The sequence below is a fragment of the Helianthus annuus genome, chromosome 2 (assembly GCF_002127325.2).
Source record: "Helianthus annuus cultivar XRQ/B chromosome 2, HanXRQr2.0-SUNRISE, whole genome shotgun sequence".
NCBI classification, from domain to species: Eukaryota; Viridiplantae; Streptophyta; class Magnoliopsida; order Asterales; family Asteraceae; genus Helianthus; species Helianthus annuus.
The window spans coordinates 166,319,039-166,338,751 of record NC_035434.2 but is presented as its reverse complement, the minus strand read 5'-3'; the positions used below and the strand labels follow the sequence as shown (position 1 = coordinate 166,338,751).

General features: G+C 35.6%; 2 protein-coding genes across 2 annotated transcripts; one reads left to right on the top strand and one right to left on the bottom strand.

Moving 5' to 3' along the window:
* Positions 1-14,608: 14,608 nt before the first annotated feature.
* Positions 14,609-17,158, top strand: LOC110927039 (shugoshin-1-like). The gene is made up of 3 exons (XM_022170634.1): positions 14,609-15,467; positions 16,165-16,202; positions 17,007-17,158. Exons 1-3 carry the CDS (start codon positions 15,309-15,311, stop codon positions 17,134-17,136), a joined length of 327 nt encoding a protein of 108 aa, XP_022026326.1. The 5' UTR covers positions 14,609-15,308; the 3' UTR covers positions 17,137-17,158.
* LOC110927038 (UDP-sugar pyrophosphorylase-like) lies at positions 17,117-18,428 on the bottom strand. The gene is made up of 6 exons (XM_022170633.2): positions 18,386-18,428; positions 18,103-18,188; positions 17,958-18,029; positions 17,798-17,862; positions 17,640-17,700; positions 17,117-17,244 (listed from the first exon to the last, which is right to left on the bottom strand). Exons 1-6 carry the CDS (start codon positions 18,393-18,395, stop codon positions 17,131-17,133), a joined length of 408 nt encoding a protein of 135 aa, XP_022026325.1. The 5' UTR covers positions 18,396-18,428; the 3' UTR covers positions 17,117-17,130.
* Positions 18,429-19,713: the final 1,285 nt, after the last annotated feature.

The window sequence follows — 19,713 nt, the reverse complement described above, 5'->3', positions numbered from 1 at the left end:
GGATAGTTTAAGTTTAAGTCCGTATTCCATTGGTGTAGAAACTGTATTGCATTGATTCATTCTATACTTTTCTAGTAGATTTCTCATATACTTTCTTTGTGAAAGTATTATGTTGCCATTTTCATACTGAACCTCCATACCAAGAAAATAATGCAATCTGCCCATATCTGTCATTTCAAATTCCTTTTTCATCGTGTCTTTGAAATTGGTTATCAACCTCATAGAGTTCCTTGCAATAATTAGATCATCTACATATAGACATATCACTAGTTTTCCCTCTTTAGTGTCTTTAACATAGAGAGTGTGCTCATAATTGCATTTTTTGAATTTGTGTTGCAGAAAGTACATATCTATTCTGCTATACCAAGCTCTTGGCGCTTGTTTCAGACCGTATAGATCACGTTTGAGATGACATACCTTTTCCTCTTCTCCTTGTTTAATATAGCCTTGAAGTTGGTCAATGTAAACTTGTTCCTCTAATTTCCCATTCAAAAACGTTGTTTTTACATCCATTTGATGTAGATGCCAATCATACTGTGCCGCAAGAGCCAACACTATTCGAACAGTTTCGAATCGGATCACTGGTGCAAATACTTCTTGATAGTCTATTCCATATTTTTGCTTGTATCCTTTAACTACTAATCTGGCCTTATATTTATCCACATTCCCTTTTTCATCATATTTTGTCTTATAAATCCATTTCACACCTATTGGCTTTTGATGTTTTCGAGGATCCACAAGTTCCCATATTTGGTTTTTGTGAATGGATTCCATTTCTTTGTTCATTGCTTCTATCCATTTTGTATCTTTGCTGGCCTCTTCATAAGTTGTTGGGTCTGCACTATGGGTATAGAGAACAAAATTAACTACTTGACTTTCATTGTACCTTTGTTGAACTTCGGCTTCGGTAAGAGCTCTCGTGTCTCTATATACACTGCTGATGCTTCTTGTATTAATTACTTCATTCTCCGAGTTGGTTGAAGATGAATCATTCACATTTGACTGTGATTGATCCGCTTCTGTCTCTATTTCTTGATTTTCTTCTCCATGTTCAGGTGATCCTGTGTTCTCACTTATGTGTTCCTGATCAGGTTGCGGCTCTACATTCTGTGGTTCTATAGGAGCTCTTCTTTGAATTTGACTTGTATCATCACTGTCCGAAATTACAATGGTACATCTGATTCTTCCGAATCCATAACCCATCTCTTGCTTTCATCAAACACAACATCGCGGCTGATGATGGTTTTATTGGTTAGCGGATTATACAGTTTGTAGCCTTTACTGTTCTCACTATAACCAATAAATACCGTTTTTTATGTCTTCTTGTTTAGTTTATCTCTATGTTGTTTAGGAACATGAGCATAGGCTAGACATCCAAATACTTTGAGATGTTCTACATTAAGCTTCCTTCCATTCCACGCTTCGTACGGAGTTATATTTGGTCTTGTTTTTGTAACTATTCAATTTAAGATGTATGTTGTACATGCTACTGCTTCAGCCCAGTAACAATTTGGTACTTGTTTGATATTCATCATGCTTCTGCTTAACTCCATTAACGTTCTATTTTTCCTTTCTGCAACCCCATTTTGTTGGGGAGTGTAACTATTGGTCAATTGATGTCGTATACCATTTTGTTTCAGGAAGTCTTGAAAAGCTTTACTACAATATTCTCCTCCTCGGTCAGTTCTTAGCGTTTTGACCGAATAATTGGATTGTTTTTCGTTCAAAGCTTTGAATATCTTAAAATAATATAGTGCTTCTGATTTATATTTGAGGAAATATACCCAGGTTTTTCTCGAGTAATCATCAATAAAAGTGATAAATACCTGCACCCTCCAATCGATTCTGTTCTCATAGGTCCACATATGTCGGAGTGAACCAGCTGCAAAGGTTCAACAGCTTGCCATGTTGTTTTCTTTGAGAACGGTTTTCTTGTTTGTTTTCCTGAAATACAACCTTCACATATGTCCTCGTTTCTCATTAACTTTGGTAATCCGTGAACTAGTTCCTTGGTCCCCATATTGATTAACATATCCATGTTTACATGACCATATCGTTTATGCCATAGAGTTGACAACTCTTTAGTTGTCATTGTCATCACAAAATTTAAATCACTTCCGGGATGTAGCGGAAACATTTTGTTGCCCGTCATCTTGATATCATCTATAGTCTCGTTACCTGCATCTTTGATGATGCACCAATTCCCTCGAAACATGACTGTGTACCCTTTTTGTATGAGTTGCCCCACACTCAACAGATTGTGTTTCAAGCCTTGTACAAAAAACACGTTCGGTGTCTTCCTTACTTGTCCCTTGATTGAGACTGATACATCTCCGCTGCCCTGCACCTCCAGTTTCTTGTCATCCCCTGTCCTCACTTCCTTCCTTAATGATTCATCCAATCGGATAAACAAGTTTCTATTCCCTGTCATATGGTTACTGCAGCCGCTATCTAGATACCAACAGTCTTCCTTGACTGTTTCCTCCATGTTAAAAATCATGAACATCGTCTCATCATGTTCATCGCTCTCATCTTCCGTATGAATCAGCATGTTGTCTGACTTATCACTTTCATCTTTTTGCCTACAGAATTTGGCGATGTGTCCAAATCGCTGGCAATTGTAACACCGAACAGAATTCAAGTTTCGTCCCTTGAACTTGTTGCGTCCCCTTCCTCCAACATCATTCCGAGAATTTTTTTATCTATCTTGATTGATGTTTTTCATTTGGAATGCATGTTCTGCCGGTGTATCATCATAACGTTTCAATCTCAATTCGTGAGATTGAAGGATTCCCATTAACTCTTCGGTTGAAATATCTTCTAAATCTTTCGTTTCTTCCACCGCAATCACCACTGACTCAAAGTTTCGAGTCAGACTTCGTAGAATTTTTTCTACAATCCGTTGTTCGCTTACTTTCTCTTCATTCATACGTAATTGATTCACAATAAGAATTGTTCTATTGAAATAATCTTCAATAGATTCACCCTCTTCGTTTTCAGTGCATCGAATTCACAACGTAAAGTTTGAAGTTTGACTAATTTTACCTGATTTTCTCCTCTGTAAGCCTTGTGCAAGATACTCCATGCCTCTTTTGATGATGTTGCAAGAGCAATTCTTTCGAATATGGTTTCATTCACGGATTGAAAGAGAATATGCAGCGCTCGTTTGTCTTTCTTAATTAATTCTTTGTAATTTGCAGTCGCTTCTTCGGTAGGGTTTGCACCCAATTCTTGAATACCTTCATCGACGACATTCCATAAATCTTGTGATTCGAATAAAACCTTGATTTGAATATGCCAGTGATAATAATTTTGCCCAGTGAGTTTGGAGATTTGAGTCTGAATTCCTTGTGTCTGATTCATGTTCTAATCGATTATTGTATTGCGGGGATTTGATCAATGTGGCTCTGATACCACTATGTTGCAGATCTATCTTATGATTTTGGTGAAACGAGAATTATGTGTTCATAAAAATGAATTGATGAAATGAATCAGATGATAGATGATGGTTCCGAGTATATATGCATACATGTATGGCGGATAACCGCCATTCCCTATATCTAATAATAATAAAATAAATAATGTAAACTATAATATCTAGCTTATAAATCTAAATAGTTATGTGTAACAATTTTATATGATTATTTTGACTTTCTATTGGTCCATAAATCATAATGTAATGTAAAGAGCAAAATGCCATTTTCATCCCCTGAGGTTTGGCCAGTTTTGCGACTTTCGTCCAAAGGTTTGTTTTTCCGCATCTTGCTATTTTCATCCGGCTCGTTAACTTCATCCATTTTTCTCCGTTAGGTCAGGGGTATTTCCATCTTTTTGTTAACTTAAAGGGCAATTTGGTCCTTTCACTTTATAAAAAAGACTGAATACCCTGAAAAAGACCGATTTTCCCTTTAAGTTAACAAAAAAAGAAGGAAATACCCCTGACTTAACTGAGAAAAATGGATGGAGTTAACGAGTTGGATGAAAATGGCAAGATTTCAAACCTTTAGGGGCCATATGCGGAAAAACAAACCTTTGGACAAAGTCGCAAAACTGGCCAAACTTCAAGGACGAAAATGGCATTTTACTCTAATGTAAATGTGAACAAGCTTGAGCCTGTTTACAGCTAGCCTCAGATAAGCATAAGATGGACTCTATGTAGTGTTGTAAGAAATGTTAGTTAGAATATATAAACTTTATTATCTAGTTTTATGTAATAATTAAGTTACAATTAGTATGTATTAAGTATGGGTCAAGTAATGTGCGGATCATGAACCGAAGCGGGTAATTCAAACTGTCATATGGCAGTTTACCGCCAAAATTAACCGCCAAATAATATGTATATATACGGTATGACCGGTAATCCATTCCGGTATCAAGACATTTTCCCTCTAATCCTGAAAGTGTCCATTTCATATTCATTATTGTTCATTCGTTCTTGTTCTGCATACTTGTTAAACATGTCTGCAAATCATGTATTCTTTTCCGCTGCAAATGGTAATACGTGTGTAAAAGATGAAGATGTCTCGGGCCTCCAACAAAGTGGTATCAGAGCCACTTCCAGAATTCCTGCGGAAATTAGAACATCTTCTTCTACACTACCGTGCCAACACTGCGAAGATGAACAACATGAAGGGGTGAAACACAAACGAAAGGTGAAGTTATGTTTTTATTGTCATCGGCCTGGACATTTGATTTACTCGTGTAAATCAAAGGAAAATGACGAAGCAACCCAATTGGTTAATCAAGCGATTAACGCCGGAATCCAAACACAAAGGATGGATGCAGGAGATCGGGGCGAAATGATTGTTACTGGCACGGATGGTGGCCAGTGGAATGACATATGGTATGTTAGTTACTCGTTCTCTCATCACTACGCCGGTAATATAAATGTTTTTAAAAGGATTAAACATTTAATTGGGGTTGATACAAAGACCGGTGAAAGTGATTTCTTGTTCATCCGGGGTATAGGAAATGTGGATATCAAATCCAACAACGAAACTGTAAGAATACAAAGTGTTCTATATACTCCCGAATTGAACAGAAATGTTTTAAGCATGAATCAACTCACACTACAAGGTTTTACCGTCAAGAAAAGTGGTGATACTTGTAGAATCTTCCCAATGTTTTGTCCACCCGTGTTAAATACCTTTAATGATGTCACGGGTATGACCAAAGAAGAAGAAATGGGGATAAAAGAAAGACAGAAAGTATTAAATCTGAACGATATGAATGAGAAGTACAAACAAGATTACTTGAATTCATATTTCGAAGATTTAAATGTATCGAATGAACAAGAGTTTGATTGGAGTCGGATGATCATAAGGGCACTAGAATTCAAAGAATTCTCCGACTGTCAAGCCTTGTTAGACATGATTGACGATAGAGATTTCGTGTTTAAGTACAAACACGATTTGGAAGTGAAGTTTGAAACGATGGTGGGTTGGTTCCTAAAAGAAAAAATGGAAATTACTACGCGAATGATACCCCCACAGTTAGATGACGGAAGAAAGATAAATTTACTCGATCTGTATGTTATGGTAGAAAAGGATGGAGGCTATCAAAGTGTCACTCTAGACAATTTGTGGCCGGCCATAGCAAAGGATCTTGGTTTCGAATACCAAGATGGAGATTTTATCAGAATCATCTATGCAATGTACTTAGATGTTCTTGTATTTTATTACAAGTTCAAATCGGTACAAAAGAAGGCACAAGACAAAGAAATGTTAGAACAAGAAGGAACTCCCATGGCTGCAAACGAAAGAACAAGAAGAAGCAAAAGTGCGGAAGCCGAATCATCACGAAATGATGAAGAAACAGAGCATTATGCTTTGTTTACAAGAAACAGTCAAGACGGATCGTGGATTCTTCACAAGAAACGACGACGATTCAATTTCAGTGAAGCTCGAAAAGCGGTCGATGAAGCCAACAAAAGCGTTATGATGCAGCGATAATCAAGTTTACGGGAGGGTGTTAGTTAGAATATATAAACTTTATTATCTAGTTTTATGTAATAATTAAGTTACAATTAGTATGTATTAAGTATGGGTCAAGTAATGTGCGGATCATGAACCGAAGCGGGTAATTCAAACTGTCATATGGCAGTTTACCGCCAAAATTAACCGCCACATAATATGTATATATACGGTATGACCGGTAATCCATTCCGGTATCAAGACATTTTCCCTCTAATCCTGAAAGTGTCCATTTCATATTCATTATTGTTCATTCGTTCTTGTTCTGCATACTTGTTAAACATGTCTGCAAATCATGTATTCTTTTCCGCTGCAAATGGTAATACGTGTGTAAAAGATGAAGATGTCTCGGGCCTCCAACAAGAAACAGGTTCCTGTAGTTGTCTCCAGTGGAATTGCTACCTGCAAAATAGATCAAATTTCATCAAGTATTATTAAACTAAAAAAACATTTAAGGATTAAAACTTAAACTACAAAAAAAGGTGGCAAAACCTTTATTCCATTGTATCCAAGACGTTCACCGAGCCCTCCTGCCACAAGAACAAATGCAACGTTTTGCACTTGCTTGAAGCCAGCCTCCTCATATTTTATAAAGCTATCATCACCAAATGTCAGAGCTTCACCTGATGGGACCTGCAAAAATGTGGTTTAAACATGAACTAATAAGAAAAAAAAATTGAAAATAACTTGCACCGGTTGAGTGCTCAAAGATATGTGTTACTTACAGATGGTTTGAAGCCATCGAATGGATTCTTTCCTGCTTTTGAATCTGCTAAGAGTTCTCTTGCAGTTTTAATATATGACGCCAAACCACCAGGATAGCTTGAATTAAGAAGACCGACCTAAAAGAACAGGATTACCTGATGTGATTAGACTTAACTATTGTTAAGATAATATATATATATATTTTTTTGTAATGCTATCAAGCATACTATTTATTTTAAAGCTATGGATATTTTGACAAAAAAATGTTTAGAGTCATCCCAATCTAACTTTGGTTGCCCGATAGCACCGGGTTCTTATATATAAAAAAAAGTTTCCATGTGTTGAAAATATAACATAATATATGTCACTTTTATATAGTTTATTATTTATAAAATCAGTTTAGTTTTTCATGTAATTTTGAGATGAATTGGGCTTGTAGCTATTTAGTTGAGTTGTTGGGCTTGTTGAAGTGATTGGGCTTGTAGCAAGCTTGGGAGTTCCGAAGGCCGGGTGGGGTAGCAGTGAGTAGTGGTTCAAGTTTAGTTCGGATGTCGGGTCTCTATATAAGTGAACTTAACTCATTGTTGAGTTCATTCATAAGATACTTCATCTCTTTTCGAGTTGTTTCTCTATCTCTAGGGCATTTCTTGATCTTGTTTGTTTAGAACATTTATGTGTATCTTAAGTCTTGTTGAGAGGTTAGACAGATCATTGACACGATGATCTGTGTGTAAGATTGAGTATAGATGTAACGCTTCGCATTTTTGTACCTTCTATATTTAGAAAGTTGTATTCGTATTTCTATTTTTAGAAACTGGTATTCGTATTGTATTTGTATTTGATTTTCAATCTTGTAACCCGAGACTTTGATCATAATGGGAATTCACTTTTATATTCATACGTGTTACATTTCATACTTGTGTTATATATGCATTCAATCTTTAAATACGTGCTTATACGCAAAACCGAGAGTTAAAATACTTGGGAATATCAATCATACGTGCATCATACTCATACAACACTTTGTTACGCTTTTAATACCTAAAAATGGGCTAAAATGCAAGAAAACGACATAAAATACCCTAATTATAAAGTGCAGGGACTAAAAGTGAACAAAACTCAAAGCTGGAGAAAAGCTCCCATCGCGCCACGCAACGAGGAAGTTTTGTCTGGTCACGTGGCACGACGAGGCTCAATTTTCAGCAGGTTTTTTTTAACCAATCGGATTTCACTCTTTTCCACCTCTCTTCTCCTCCAATCACCTTCTAACCTCCTCTAAACCCAAACCCTAATCCTTCCCTATAAAACCAAGCCTTCTCTAACATATTTTCACTTTCTACAACTCAAAATCACTCTCAAACATCCAAAAATATCATGAAATCTCCAACTTTGGGCAAAAAGTTTCAAGTGTTTAAGTGAGATTTCAACTCACTTTCTTCTTCATTTCTTCATGTTTTATTTTTCCATTCCACTTCGATAACCTCTAGGAATGTTTCCACAAGTTTACCATGGTAAACTAAGTTGGACAACACCACATTTGAGTTCCAAAGTTGGATTACAATTATGTTTTGTTAAACTTTCAAAACTATCAACATTTTCAACACCTTTCTTGGATGAACGTGAACCAAACCTTCCTCCCAACTAACTTACATGTTGTAGGGCTTGAGTTAAGGTATCATTCCAGCAAGTTTGAGGTGCAAACACCTCCAATATAACGAACCTAAGTCATCAAGTATATTTTACTAGTAACAAAGTGTCCAAACTACACCAAGTCTCCGAACATTTGCCATGATTGGAATGCACTAGTCTAGTTTGAGTTTCACTTGATGATTTAGATGATTAGTTACTTGTACATTCTTTATTTTATTCATGACCAACAGAAACCATCAACTAAGTTGTTGATTTTGTGCTTTGGTGAGTCCATACAATGAGGTTAAATGGATGGTATTCATCCTACATCCATTCATGACATTACATATTATCCGAAAATTCGGATATCCGAATTTTCGGATTCGGATTCGGATAGAGATTTCAGAAAGTTTCGGATATTTCGGATATCGGATATCCGATTTTTTTAAATATAAGGGTATATAAATACCACCATAGAAGAAAACCTAACCCTAATCTTTTTCTATCAGCCGCTCTCTCCTCTCATTCACTCACACTCACCCACAGAACTTACAAATAATTCATTCCAATACTTTTGTTGCTCTAATCTCTATATCCCATTACCGGTATTTGGCGGTGGTGTTGGTAGGCATAGAAGCCGTGTTGGTGGTAGGCCTGGTGGCATCAAAACTTGAAAAGCAACAGATATGAGATATATGAAATATGGATGATGTTGATGTTCACAACTATGAACAAGTTCTTTTGACTTTTAGTTTCTCCATCTTTTGTTCTCGTCTTCTATTTCTTTGTACTACCATTTGGTTTGGTTTTCAATTTGCACCTAAAATACGTTCTGGTAAATGTTGAAGGAGATGAAAATTCACATTAGCATTAATGAGAAACTCTTGATCTTTAGTAAATCTTGAATCTCATCGATTTGGGTGTTTGTGCAAAAAAAATATATTTTAGGATTTTGGATATCCGTTTTAGTATCCGAATCCGTATCCGAAATTCCGGATATCCGAAGTTCGGATATCCGAAATTTCGGATACGGATTCGGATAGCGAAATTAACTATCCAAAATTTCCGGATATCCGACATTCGGATATCCGAATTTCCGGATATCCGGTTTTGAACACCCCTAATATATATATATATATAGAAAAAGTATATCGTACATTACGGCTTAACGTACTTCACGTACAACAACATGCGTGATTTGTTCTATAACATGCGTGATTAATGTTTTCAATATGTGTCATTATTTTGTTTCAACATGCGTGATTTTGGATTTTTGAGTTATAACGTGCGTGATTTTAAAATGAACGTGCGTAATTACCTGTCGTACGTGATGTACGTTAAGCCGTAATGCACATTAACCTTCCTATATATATATATATATATATATATAGGGGGTTTTAAATGAGAACGCTAAATATCGCGAGAACCGTGAGAACAAATGAAAAAACCACGAGAACTTGGTCAAAAAAAATTCAAATTCAAAATTTCTTTTTACACTTATCACTATTATTCGAATACAATCTTAGAAATTAAATTCACACGTTTAAATTTTCGTGAATTCGTAAATAAAGAAAATTTACACATGTGTAAGTTTGCCATTTACACATGTGTAAACTTGTTATTTACACACGTGTAAAAATCTAGTAAGAGTGATTTTGAGAGGAGAAATAAATTATTTGATGTTGTAAATTCTTTTTTGATGTTGTATTTTTTATTACAATGAGGTTTGTATTAAAAAAATTCGGTTTTGATTGGTTTTTTCATTCGTTCTCACAGTCGTCGCAATATTTAGCGTTCTCAAGATAACCCTCCCCTATATATATATATATATATATAGTTATACTCTAGAACCGAATCATAACACCAACCAAACTCATGGTTGAATATTATGTATTAGGGTCATTTTCATCTTGGTCAAAGTTCCTCAAACTATGGATTCTAATGGGTTAATCGGTACCCATGAAAACATGATCAACATAGTGTCCATAATGAGTGCTTTAGACAAGATGTACTTTCTTGCAATATACATATACTTTCATACTATTTTGAAATCCTAACCTAACTCAATTCCGAATTCCATAAACTCATATGCCTCGTTCATCCTTGTAGGATAACCACGGTGTTCCTAAACTCTCAAGACCCCCCGCTCACGTTTTTGGAAGCTTTTGCAAACCCTGAGTATACATGACCCTCTTTTCGTTTTCACCTTTTTGGGTGCAATATATATTCCCATATTAAAACTCACACAAACACAAATATGCAAATACATTATTCATACGAACGAATCAAAGAATACATGCATGCTTTAAGCCATTCTTGCACTATACTTTGTCATTAACTTCGTACAAGCCTACCTTAACATGTATAGCGTTATAGGAGTAGCACACCGCCCGTTGATGGGTCTATGTTAAGTAATACTATCATACAAACGGTCTTGTCGTTGCGATGATAAGATTACGCTAGTGGAATCTTTGGGTTGACACGTATGTGATGCATGCTAGTTCATGTTATGTTTATGCCTTAGTATACATTTTTGCCATGTGGATGTAACACCCCGAAAATATAAATCTTTTATTATAAATATGATGACGGTAAATAAACAAAATGAACTAACTAGGAATAAAAATAACCAAGTTAGACAAAAGTCATGTAGTGACTTATAAGTGGGTTAAAACACTTAAAGTATGAACTAAACGATTGTAGAGGGACCAAAGTTGTTAAATTTGAAACTTAAAATATTAAAACAAAAATTAAAAACCCAAACACACACAAAAGTGTGTGTCTGGTTCGATTGAAACACAGGGGCGACCAGGAGATTTCTCTCAAACCCTAGTTCATGTTAATTTCCCCAAATTGAAGACCAAATTCAGTTTCAAATCAAAAACCGAGCATAGAATAGTGATCTCCTCTGAAAAGGGGTCATAAGGTATGTAAATTTCATAGAAAAGTTCCATCTAAATTTCTGGATGAACATGAGAAATTCGAAATTGATGTTGCATGATTGTTGTATGGATGAATTTGAAGTGAAATAGTGCCTAGGAATAAACCCTAGTCATTAGATTGATGAGATTAAGCTCAATGCTTGTGAATTCCATAATCACCAATGTAGGTGATTAGTGGGTTTTGTAGAAACATGATAAACACCAGGATTATGATCGTTATTCTAGTGTAAATTGAGTTTTATAAGTAATTTCAGAATATGATATGAAAAATTTATATAAACATGCTTAATTGATGTTAATCTTGGCTAAAAGGACAAGCTATGAACTTGATTGTGAATTGTGTAAAATTATGCTCTTAAGGTGTTTGTAAAATGCCTAAGAGAAGGCTAAATATTGAAATTTGAACAAAAACGCATACTTGTACAATTTGGTGAACTTTGCGTTATATGTTTAGGAAAGAGTTCTAAACGGTTTGCGGTTGAACTCTATAGGAAAGGAAACCGGAACGTCAAATGGATAAGCCGGTGGTGACGTGCGCTTGAAGGGTGTGCTTTGAAGGTATGTAATCGTGATCCCGTTACATTATGTTATTCGAATAAATATGGGTACTTGAAATTGTGTTTATTAGAAATAGTAGCATTAGTAAAAGTGACGTAGATCACTATTAGTTAAACGAGTCAAAAACTTGAATAGAAAACGTTTGGTAGTCATTAGAATTAGAAATGGAGGATTTCATAAATGAGCCAAACGGGTCGAATAATTGTTTAGTAAGTAGTAAAAATGTGTTTTGGATAGCACTTGGCGATGATGGATCACAAGAGCGTGAAACCATAGATTTGGTAATGAAACGCCGATGATCGTAAGCCCCGGATGTCGGGTAAATGCGCCTTGAGGTTAAAATAATATTGGTAGTAGAATTGGTGCAAAGTTATGTGGGTCGAATAAATAGAAAGGGGACTATAAGCCGTTCAGTCCGTAAACTCAAATTTTGACATGATAATCATGATAAGTGCGTTGGTAATTTAATTACGAATGCGTAGGAAAAAGAATCACCTAAAACGGACATGTAGAATAAAAGTTATGAATGTTTGAAGTCAGAATTTTGTTAAACTCAAGAGCTGGGAATCTGCAGCACAAAACCAAGCAACAGTCTGTCGAAAACAAGGTGTCGCGTCACGCGACACCAAACCTGATACATAGTAGCGTAGCGCGACGTCTGTCGCGGGCCGCGAAGGCTAAGAAAGGATCTGTCGCGGGGCGCGACAGACCTAAAGTTCAGAATTTTTGTTTCGTTTTTATTGTTTGATACCAGAACTTGTTTATATGTGTTTAAACATTGTCAAAACTAAAATTCAACGTGGTTTTGGCACTAGATGATGATCGTCTTATCTCGGATGGCGATCAAGCAAGAATACAAGAACCGAACACAATTTTTGAAGCTTCCGCGCTTATCTAATCTTGTTGAAAACAATGTTTATGTTGTAAACACTTAACTTGTCGTTTTTGGATGTTTAAAACTAGATGGTTGGTTAACTAAGTTACTATCATTATAAACTCCTACTATTTCGTTTAACTAATGAAATGGTGATTTGTTTTAAAAGTTTCTATATTTTTATGATAAAATATTAAATAATCGAGACGGGTGTTACGGTGGATCTGATTAAATTCTTTTTATACATATGCTAGTATACTAAACTTGTATGCTCACCAATGCATTTTTGTGTTGACATGTTACTTTAATATAGATTGCAGGTTTGTGATGACGATGCGTTGAAAAAATCTAGTAGGATCACTAGAAACGCACCTAGGTTAATTCTATGTTTTGTTGTTAAGTTGTTAGGTTTCAATTTGTTGTAGATTGCTTCCATGTATTGTGTTAGAATCTTTTTGAAATGAAATGAAAAGTTGCTTATTAAAATTATTGTCACAACAGCGATTGTGATGTCTCTTGCAATCTCGTTTTCGTCTCACTCCGATGTTTCCGCCATCGGTTGGGGTGTGATAATAGATCTGTTATGTTTTGAATCTGTTTGAGTACAGTTTTTGTAACCTTTTGAGTTAATAAAGTGTCTTTTGTAATCGTTTTCGTCTCACTCCGATGTTTCCGCCATCGGTTGGGGTGTGATAATAGATCTGTTATGTTTTGAATCTGTTTGAGTACAGTTTTTGTAATCTTTTGACCAATATTTTGCAAGAAAGATTAGTGTATGTAAAGAACTACATTAGTGTAGGTAAATAGTGTATGTAAAGAACTACATTAGTGTAGGTAACGATCCGCCTAAATACAGAATTTTTTTCGCGAGTTCCAGAAGATTCCGGAACACTAAAGAAGCATCTAGGGCTGCCCGTAAGTTTCCAGAACAGCCTACAAGTTGCTGGAACGTCTTGGCACCATTGGAAGACTCTAGATTGAACTTGAAACTGCTCGGAAGGGTCCATAAAGGGCTACATAATTCTGTCCAAAGTTTCAGCCAAGAATTCTCTAGAAACACCTTGAAGACACTTGATATTTTGCAAGAAGGCTCTAGAAATCAACTTATAAATATCCAGGATATTATGTAAAGAATTATCTAATGGAGAATTCTCTAGAACTAGGAAGGACTAGTATAAATAGGATGATGGGGTCTCATTTGGAGATCACCCAACAATATCACAAGTAAATACACTTGTACTTGTAAACACACTCTTGTAAATCTTCTTGTAATCAATACAAAGTTGTTTCTTTATATACACAACTTGAAACCATCACTTGAATCACTCAAAACACTATATCATTGGGGCACATAGCTTAACTTAGATCAAGTCTAAGTTGCTACACGTGAGTCAAGAGTTTACTCCATGACAGTATGCCCCCTTTTCTCTTGCTCTTTACATCTTTATTTGTCTTCAATCACTAGTTTTGATAAGCTATAATGTGTTTTAAAGGTGCGGAAATAGGTGAGTTAGTGCACTATTAGACGGTAGGGATGACAATTAAACCTGAACCCGATGAGTAAATCTAAAACCTGACACATTTGGGACGGGGTTGGGGTCGGGTAATCGGTCTGGGACCGAGAGATTACTTTTTATTTTTTTCACGGGTTTGGGATGAGTTAGGATTTGGTCATATACTCATTTACTCGATAAATTGTAACCATTTACCCAATATATATTTTTTTCTTTTTAAATACGGATTTATATGATATATCACTAGTAAACACAATTTTTTTCATCTATACATTTGAATATTTTATATATACAGTTTGGTGTTTTATTTATATACATCTTTGTTATTTTAATATATATTTTATAATAATAATAAAGCTAAATGTAATTGATCAGTAACCCCCCCCCCACCCCCCAATAGGTACAAGACATTTTTTGGTACCTAAAGAGTAGTTTTTAAAATTAACCTGTTTATCCAAACCCAGAGTGTATACCTGATGGAAACCCTACGGGTTTTTAAACGGGTTTGTAACAAACTTAACTAATCGGATTTAAGATTAGAATTACCTAAACCTGTTCCAAACTCGTTTCATCGTCAATAGAATTAGACCGAAAAGTGAGGGTTCCAATTTGAAAACTAGGTTCGGACAGCCGTTAAACTCCCACATTTTCTCTTTCCTCCATTTATGAATCCATCAAAATTTGAAATCTTGCAGAAAATCACACCAGTCGTTCTTTAAATCTTCAAATTTGAAATTCGTTCAACTTAAAACCCAATTCAAGGGTTTCAAACCCTAATTGTGATTTGGGTTTCTTTAATTTGAGTGTTTTAAAGCAAACCCAAGTATTAAATTTAAAAAAAAGATTTGTTCTTTATTAGATTTTGTTCAAAAAAAGGTTTTAAACCCCTTAAAACCCAATTTGTGATTTGGGTTTCTTGAACTTTTCATTGCAAACCCAATAATTCAATTTACAAAAAGATTTGTTCTTTTTTTATATTTGGTTCAAAGAAAGGGTATAAAAATTAAAACCCTAAAACCCCAATCTGTGATTTGGGTTTGTTGAATTTATCAGTGCAAACCCTAGAACCAGATTTGTAAAAGATTTGTGTGAAGGGAATTGAAGGGGTCATATAATGGCTAAAAGATCATCTTTTGGGAAATCAATAAGAAAGAGGTTTTCTGATATCACTAATTACCAGCCACAACACAAATCTTCACCAGTTTTTGAACAAAATTTTCCACTCAATGCTTCATCATCTTCAACTAAAGAGCAAATTGATCATCTTTTGAAGGTAAATTCCCATACTTTTATTAGTTTTTTGTATCTCATAGAGTCATAGATGTTAATAGTGTCCTTAGTGAGCGCTGTAGCGCAAGCGACACGGATTGATGGGGCTATATAGGATTTAGCGACAAATAGCGAGATTTTTGTAATTTTTGTATTTTGAGATCTTTGTAATTTTTGTATTTTTTTATAAAATATACGCATAAAATACTTCTTAAATTTTCTTCTAGTGTATCGCTAAATATGAATAGTGCCCGCTATTTCATCGGTATCGCTACGTAGCATATAGCTAGCTTGTCGCTATCGTCCGCTATTGGCTATTGACAACTATGCTAGAGTAATATAGAGGGATTGGTGGTGGACTCGGGTTACTCTCGGAGTACTCCGTTTGTCCAGTGGGTGCCCCGAGTGTGCTCGGGATTGATTCTGTTGGCCGTTCAATATATATATATATAGAGGGATAACGATTGGTGAAGAAAAACGGGTTGTAATCATGTTGTAAATTTGTTCAATGGGTCGGGTTGTAATCAACTTGTAGATGGGTTCAATGGGTCGGGTTGTGCTCAAGTTTGAAACGGTTTGTCAGGTTGTACTTAAAATTTTTACTTGATAATAAACTATGCAAGAAAATAAGTAGATGTTTGTGTCACAATTTACTATGGACTTTACTTGACTGGATTTCTTTTATTGATCAAATTCGGCAGGAAAATGCAGGGCTTATGAAGCATGTTACCGACAAAAAGTAAGTTTCGTTAAGATCAACTTGGGTGTTCATTATTTGAATTTGACTCGAGGTTTGAATTAGGTTTTTTCGAATATCCGAATAGGGTTAGAATCCGAACCAGAATTCTGAATTCAGTCCATAACAATATGTTTTTACAATTTACTAGTAGTAGCAAAATACTTATCAATCCATTTTTTCTTACAAATAATAGAAATCTAATGTATAGGGGTGGCAATCCTGTCTTGTTGGTAGGTTGACGGGTTGAAATTGACCAGCCTAAACACAACACGCGTATTTATTCTTAGCAAAGTTGTCAACGTCAACTTGTATAAAACCATGTAACCCGTTTATCTAAACGACATGGAAAAGCCAAAACGGGTTGTAATCAAGTAGTACGTATGTTGTAATAGTAATCATATTGTAAATGGAATAATGGATCTTTAGCGGGTTGTAATAAACTGGAAAACGGGCTGGCGGGTTGAACTTATAAGTTATAGTTTTTAATTATTTTTATTCAAATTCTGAATGGTTTAGAATGGCCAACCCAAAACTGTATTATTTTTGTGTCTAAGGTCCAATTAGTAACACCCCTAATTTTACCTCAGGGTTGTTATCTTGGTTTTAATAAAACACGAAGCAAGAGGCGAAAGCTTCACGTACGTGTGGCCTTACTCCATGTACCATCAAATAAGCTTTATTTACAAACAAATGTTGCGTCTCTTATCTCTTTTACATATCAATGTATAAGTCATTCACAATCTCTTCAACATTTCGATTGTTTTATGTTAACAATGATATTTTCTTAAATTCGAATGACAACAGCAAGGTCATAGAGATGAACAGAGTTGAGCTTCAAAAGCTGCGAATTGTTGTTCAGAAAACACAGTTGCAGAATTGGAACCTTGCCCAAACAAACAGTCATATGATGGCGGTTGGTACTTTGCTTTCATAACAAGTAACCCCTAATGCCTCCAATAGCTTCTTTAGCTTTGCGAGGAACCGAAAGAGAATTAACATGATACTCTTTAGTGGCGCTAACTCCTAAACCTGCAGGAATTGCCTGAAAAGGTAAATTTATATCAGAATCATCTTGTGACGGAAAAATATAAAGTACACGGATGGTCCCTGTGGATTTGGTCCCTAGCTTTTCAAAAGTACATGGATGGTCCCTGTGGTTTGCATTTTGTAACGTATTTAGTCCCCAAATAACAAATCTGAAGGTTTTAACATGTCCAAGTTAGGGGCTAGATGCGTTACAAAGTGCAAACCACAGGGATCGTCCATGTGCCTTTGGTAAAAGTTGGGGGCGAAATGCGTTACAAAGTGCAAAACACAGGGATCATCTGTGTACTTTTTGAAAGTTAGGGACCAAATCTAAAGTTTTGGTCAACCACAGGGACCATCCTGTACTTTACTCAAAAGTCAAAACTATATAAGAAATTTGTTCTAATGGACCTTGAATAGAAGTCCATTTGTATCTTGGAAAAACAGCACCCATCTCAAACCAGCATCTTTCCTGAAAAAAAAAATAGTTATACATGACAAAACAGTTATGAGATAGACAACTTTTTTATATTTTATATATAAAAAAACGATCAAACAAGAAAACATACCATTCTTTAAGAAGACCACTTGAATAGAGAAGTGAATGAACATCACCATGACCATGAGGTTTTGTCTAATAAGAAAAACGAGAATGGTTTATAACTGGGACGGATTTGATGTTTTGATAAAGAAAAAACGAAACCAGTTTATATACTTTAGAAAGTTAACCTGTATTCTGTATTTATTTTTCGGATCTACAGCAAGCCTAGCATCATTATCAGCCAAACAAGCAACTTTTTCCTGAAACATGGTAGTATGAGTCAACTATGGAACTCTATTTAGCAAAAAGATCAAAAGAATGTTCAATACTTACCTGTTTAAGAAGTTTTACTTGTGTAGGTTTCATCCCAAAATAAGAATTTGATTCTAAAAGTTGTAATGTGCGTGCATGAGTGTCATCTGAAGCAGTGGCGAAGCTTGAAATTTTTTACGAGGGGGTCGAAAACGTATATGCCCAAAAATTTCTATAGAACCGGGGGGTCGAAAACATATATACCCAAAAAAATTCTATACGAAAACTACATATATAACACTACTGGCCAAAAAGTTCGGGGGTCGGGCGCCCCTCCCGGCCCCTTCAAAGCATCGCCCCTGATCTGAAGTCATTATCACAAAAGGTACGTCCCGTCTGCTTTCACCTACAGCTCAAAAACACCACCGGTGTCATTGACTTTGTTAACATTTTTGTTGCAGATCTATCTTATGATTTCGGTGAAACGAGAATTATGTGTTCATAAAAATGAATTGATGAAATGAATCAGATGATGGTTCCGAGTATGTATGCATACTGTATGGCGGATAACCGTCATTCCCTATATCTAATAATAATAACATAAATAATGTAAACTATAATATCTAGCTTATAAATCTAAATAGTTATGTCTAACACCCTCCCTTAGGCTAGACTATTTCAGCATCAAGTGCATCAGATGTTTGAGGCGAATGAAGTCTTTTGGCTGCAAGGCTTTTGTCATGATATCAGCCAGTTGATCCTTCATTGCACAAAAGATTACGGTCACTTCTTCCTTTTTAATTAAATCTCTGATGTAATGATATTTAACTCTTATATGTTTGATCTTCCCATGGTATACTGGATCTCTTGCTAAGCAAATAGTGGATTTGTTATCGCAGAAAATAGGTACAGGATATTCTTCTTTTCCTTGTAATTCATCCGGTATGCCTTTAATCCAAACAGCTTGGCAACCGGCCAGGGTTAAGGCCATATACTCTGCTTCGGTTGAGGATAGTGCCACCACTTTTTGCTTCTTTGATTGCCATGATATGGGTCCGGATCCTAGATGAAAGATGTATCCAGACGTGCTCTTGTTGTCATCTATGTTTCCCGCATAATCACTATCATTGTATCCTATGGGCTTCCTTTTTCTCCTTTAGAATAGGTAACACCTTGGTTTAGAGTGCCTTTAATGTATTTTAGTATACGCTTGGCGGCTTCCCAGTGACTTTTCTTTGGACATTCCATGAACCGACTAATTTTGCTTACTGCAAACATGATATCTGGCCTCATGTTTGTCAGATACATTAAACTTCCTACAAGGCTTCGATAGACACCTTCATCTATAAACTCTTCAGGATCATCCTTGGATAGTTTAAGTTTAAGTCCGTATTCCATTGGTGTAAAAACTGTATTGCATTGATTCATTCTATACTTTTCTAGTAGATTTCTCATATACTTTCTTTGTGAAAGTATTATGTTGCCATTTTCATACTGAACCTCCATACCAAGAAAATAATGCAATCTGCCCATATCTGTCATTTCAAATTCCTTTTTCATCGTGTCTTTGAAATTGGTTATCAACCTCATAGAGTTCCTTGCAATAATTAGATCATCTACATATAGACATATCACTAGTTTTCCCTCTTTAGTGTCTTTAACATAGAGAGTGTGCTCATAATTGCATTTTTT

What these genes read in the sequence shown, in the direction of transcription:
- LOC110927038 (XM_022170633.2), bottom strand. An exon ending in AAGTAAAACTTCTTAAACAG is followed by an intron (nt 18,030 to 18,102) that starts GTAAGTATTGAA and finishes ACCATGTTTCAG; the next exon opens with GAAAAAGTTGCTTGTTTGGC. An exon ending in AAAATAAATACAGAATACAG is followed by an intron (nt 17,863 to 17,957) that starts GTTAACTTTCTA and finishes TTTTCTTATTAG; the next exon opens with ACAAAACCTCATGGTCATGG.
- LOC110927039 (XM_022170634.1), top strand. Translation starts at nt 15,309, where the DNA reads ATGGCTAAAAGATCATCTTTTGGGAAATCAATAAGAAAGAGGTTTTCT. An exon ending in AAATTGATCATCTTTTGAAG is followed by an intron (nt 15,468 to 16,164) that starts GTAAATTCCCAT and finishes CAAATTCGGCAG; the next exon opens with GAAAATGCAGGGCTTATGAA. An exon ending in AAGCATGTTACCGACAAAAA is followed by an intron (nt 16,203 to 17,006) that starts GTAAGTTTCGTT and finishes GAATGACAACAG; the next exon opens with CAAGGTCATAGAGATGAACA.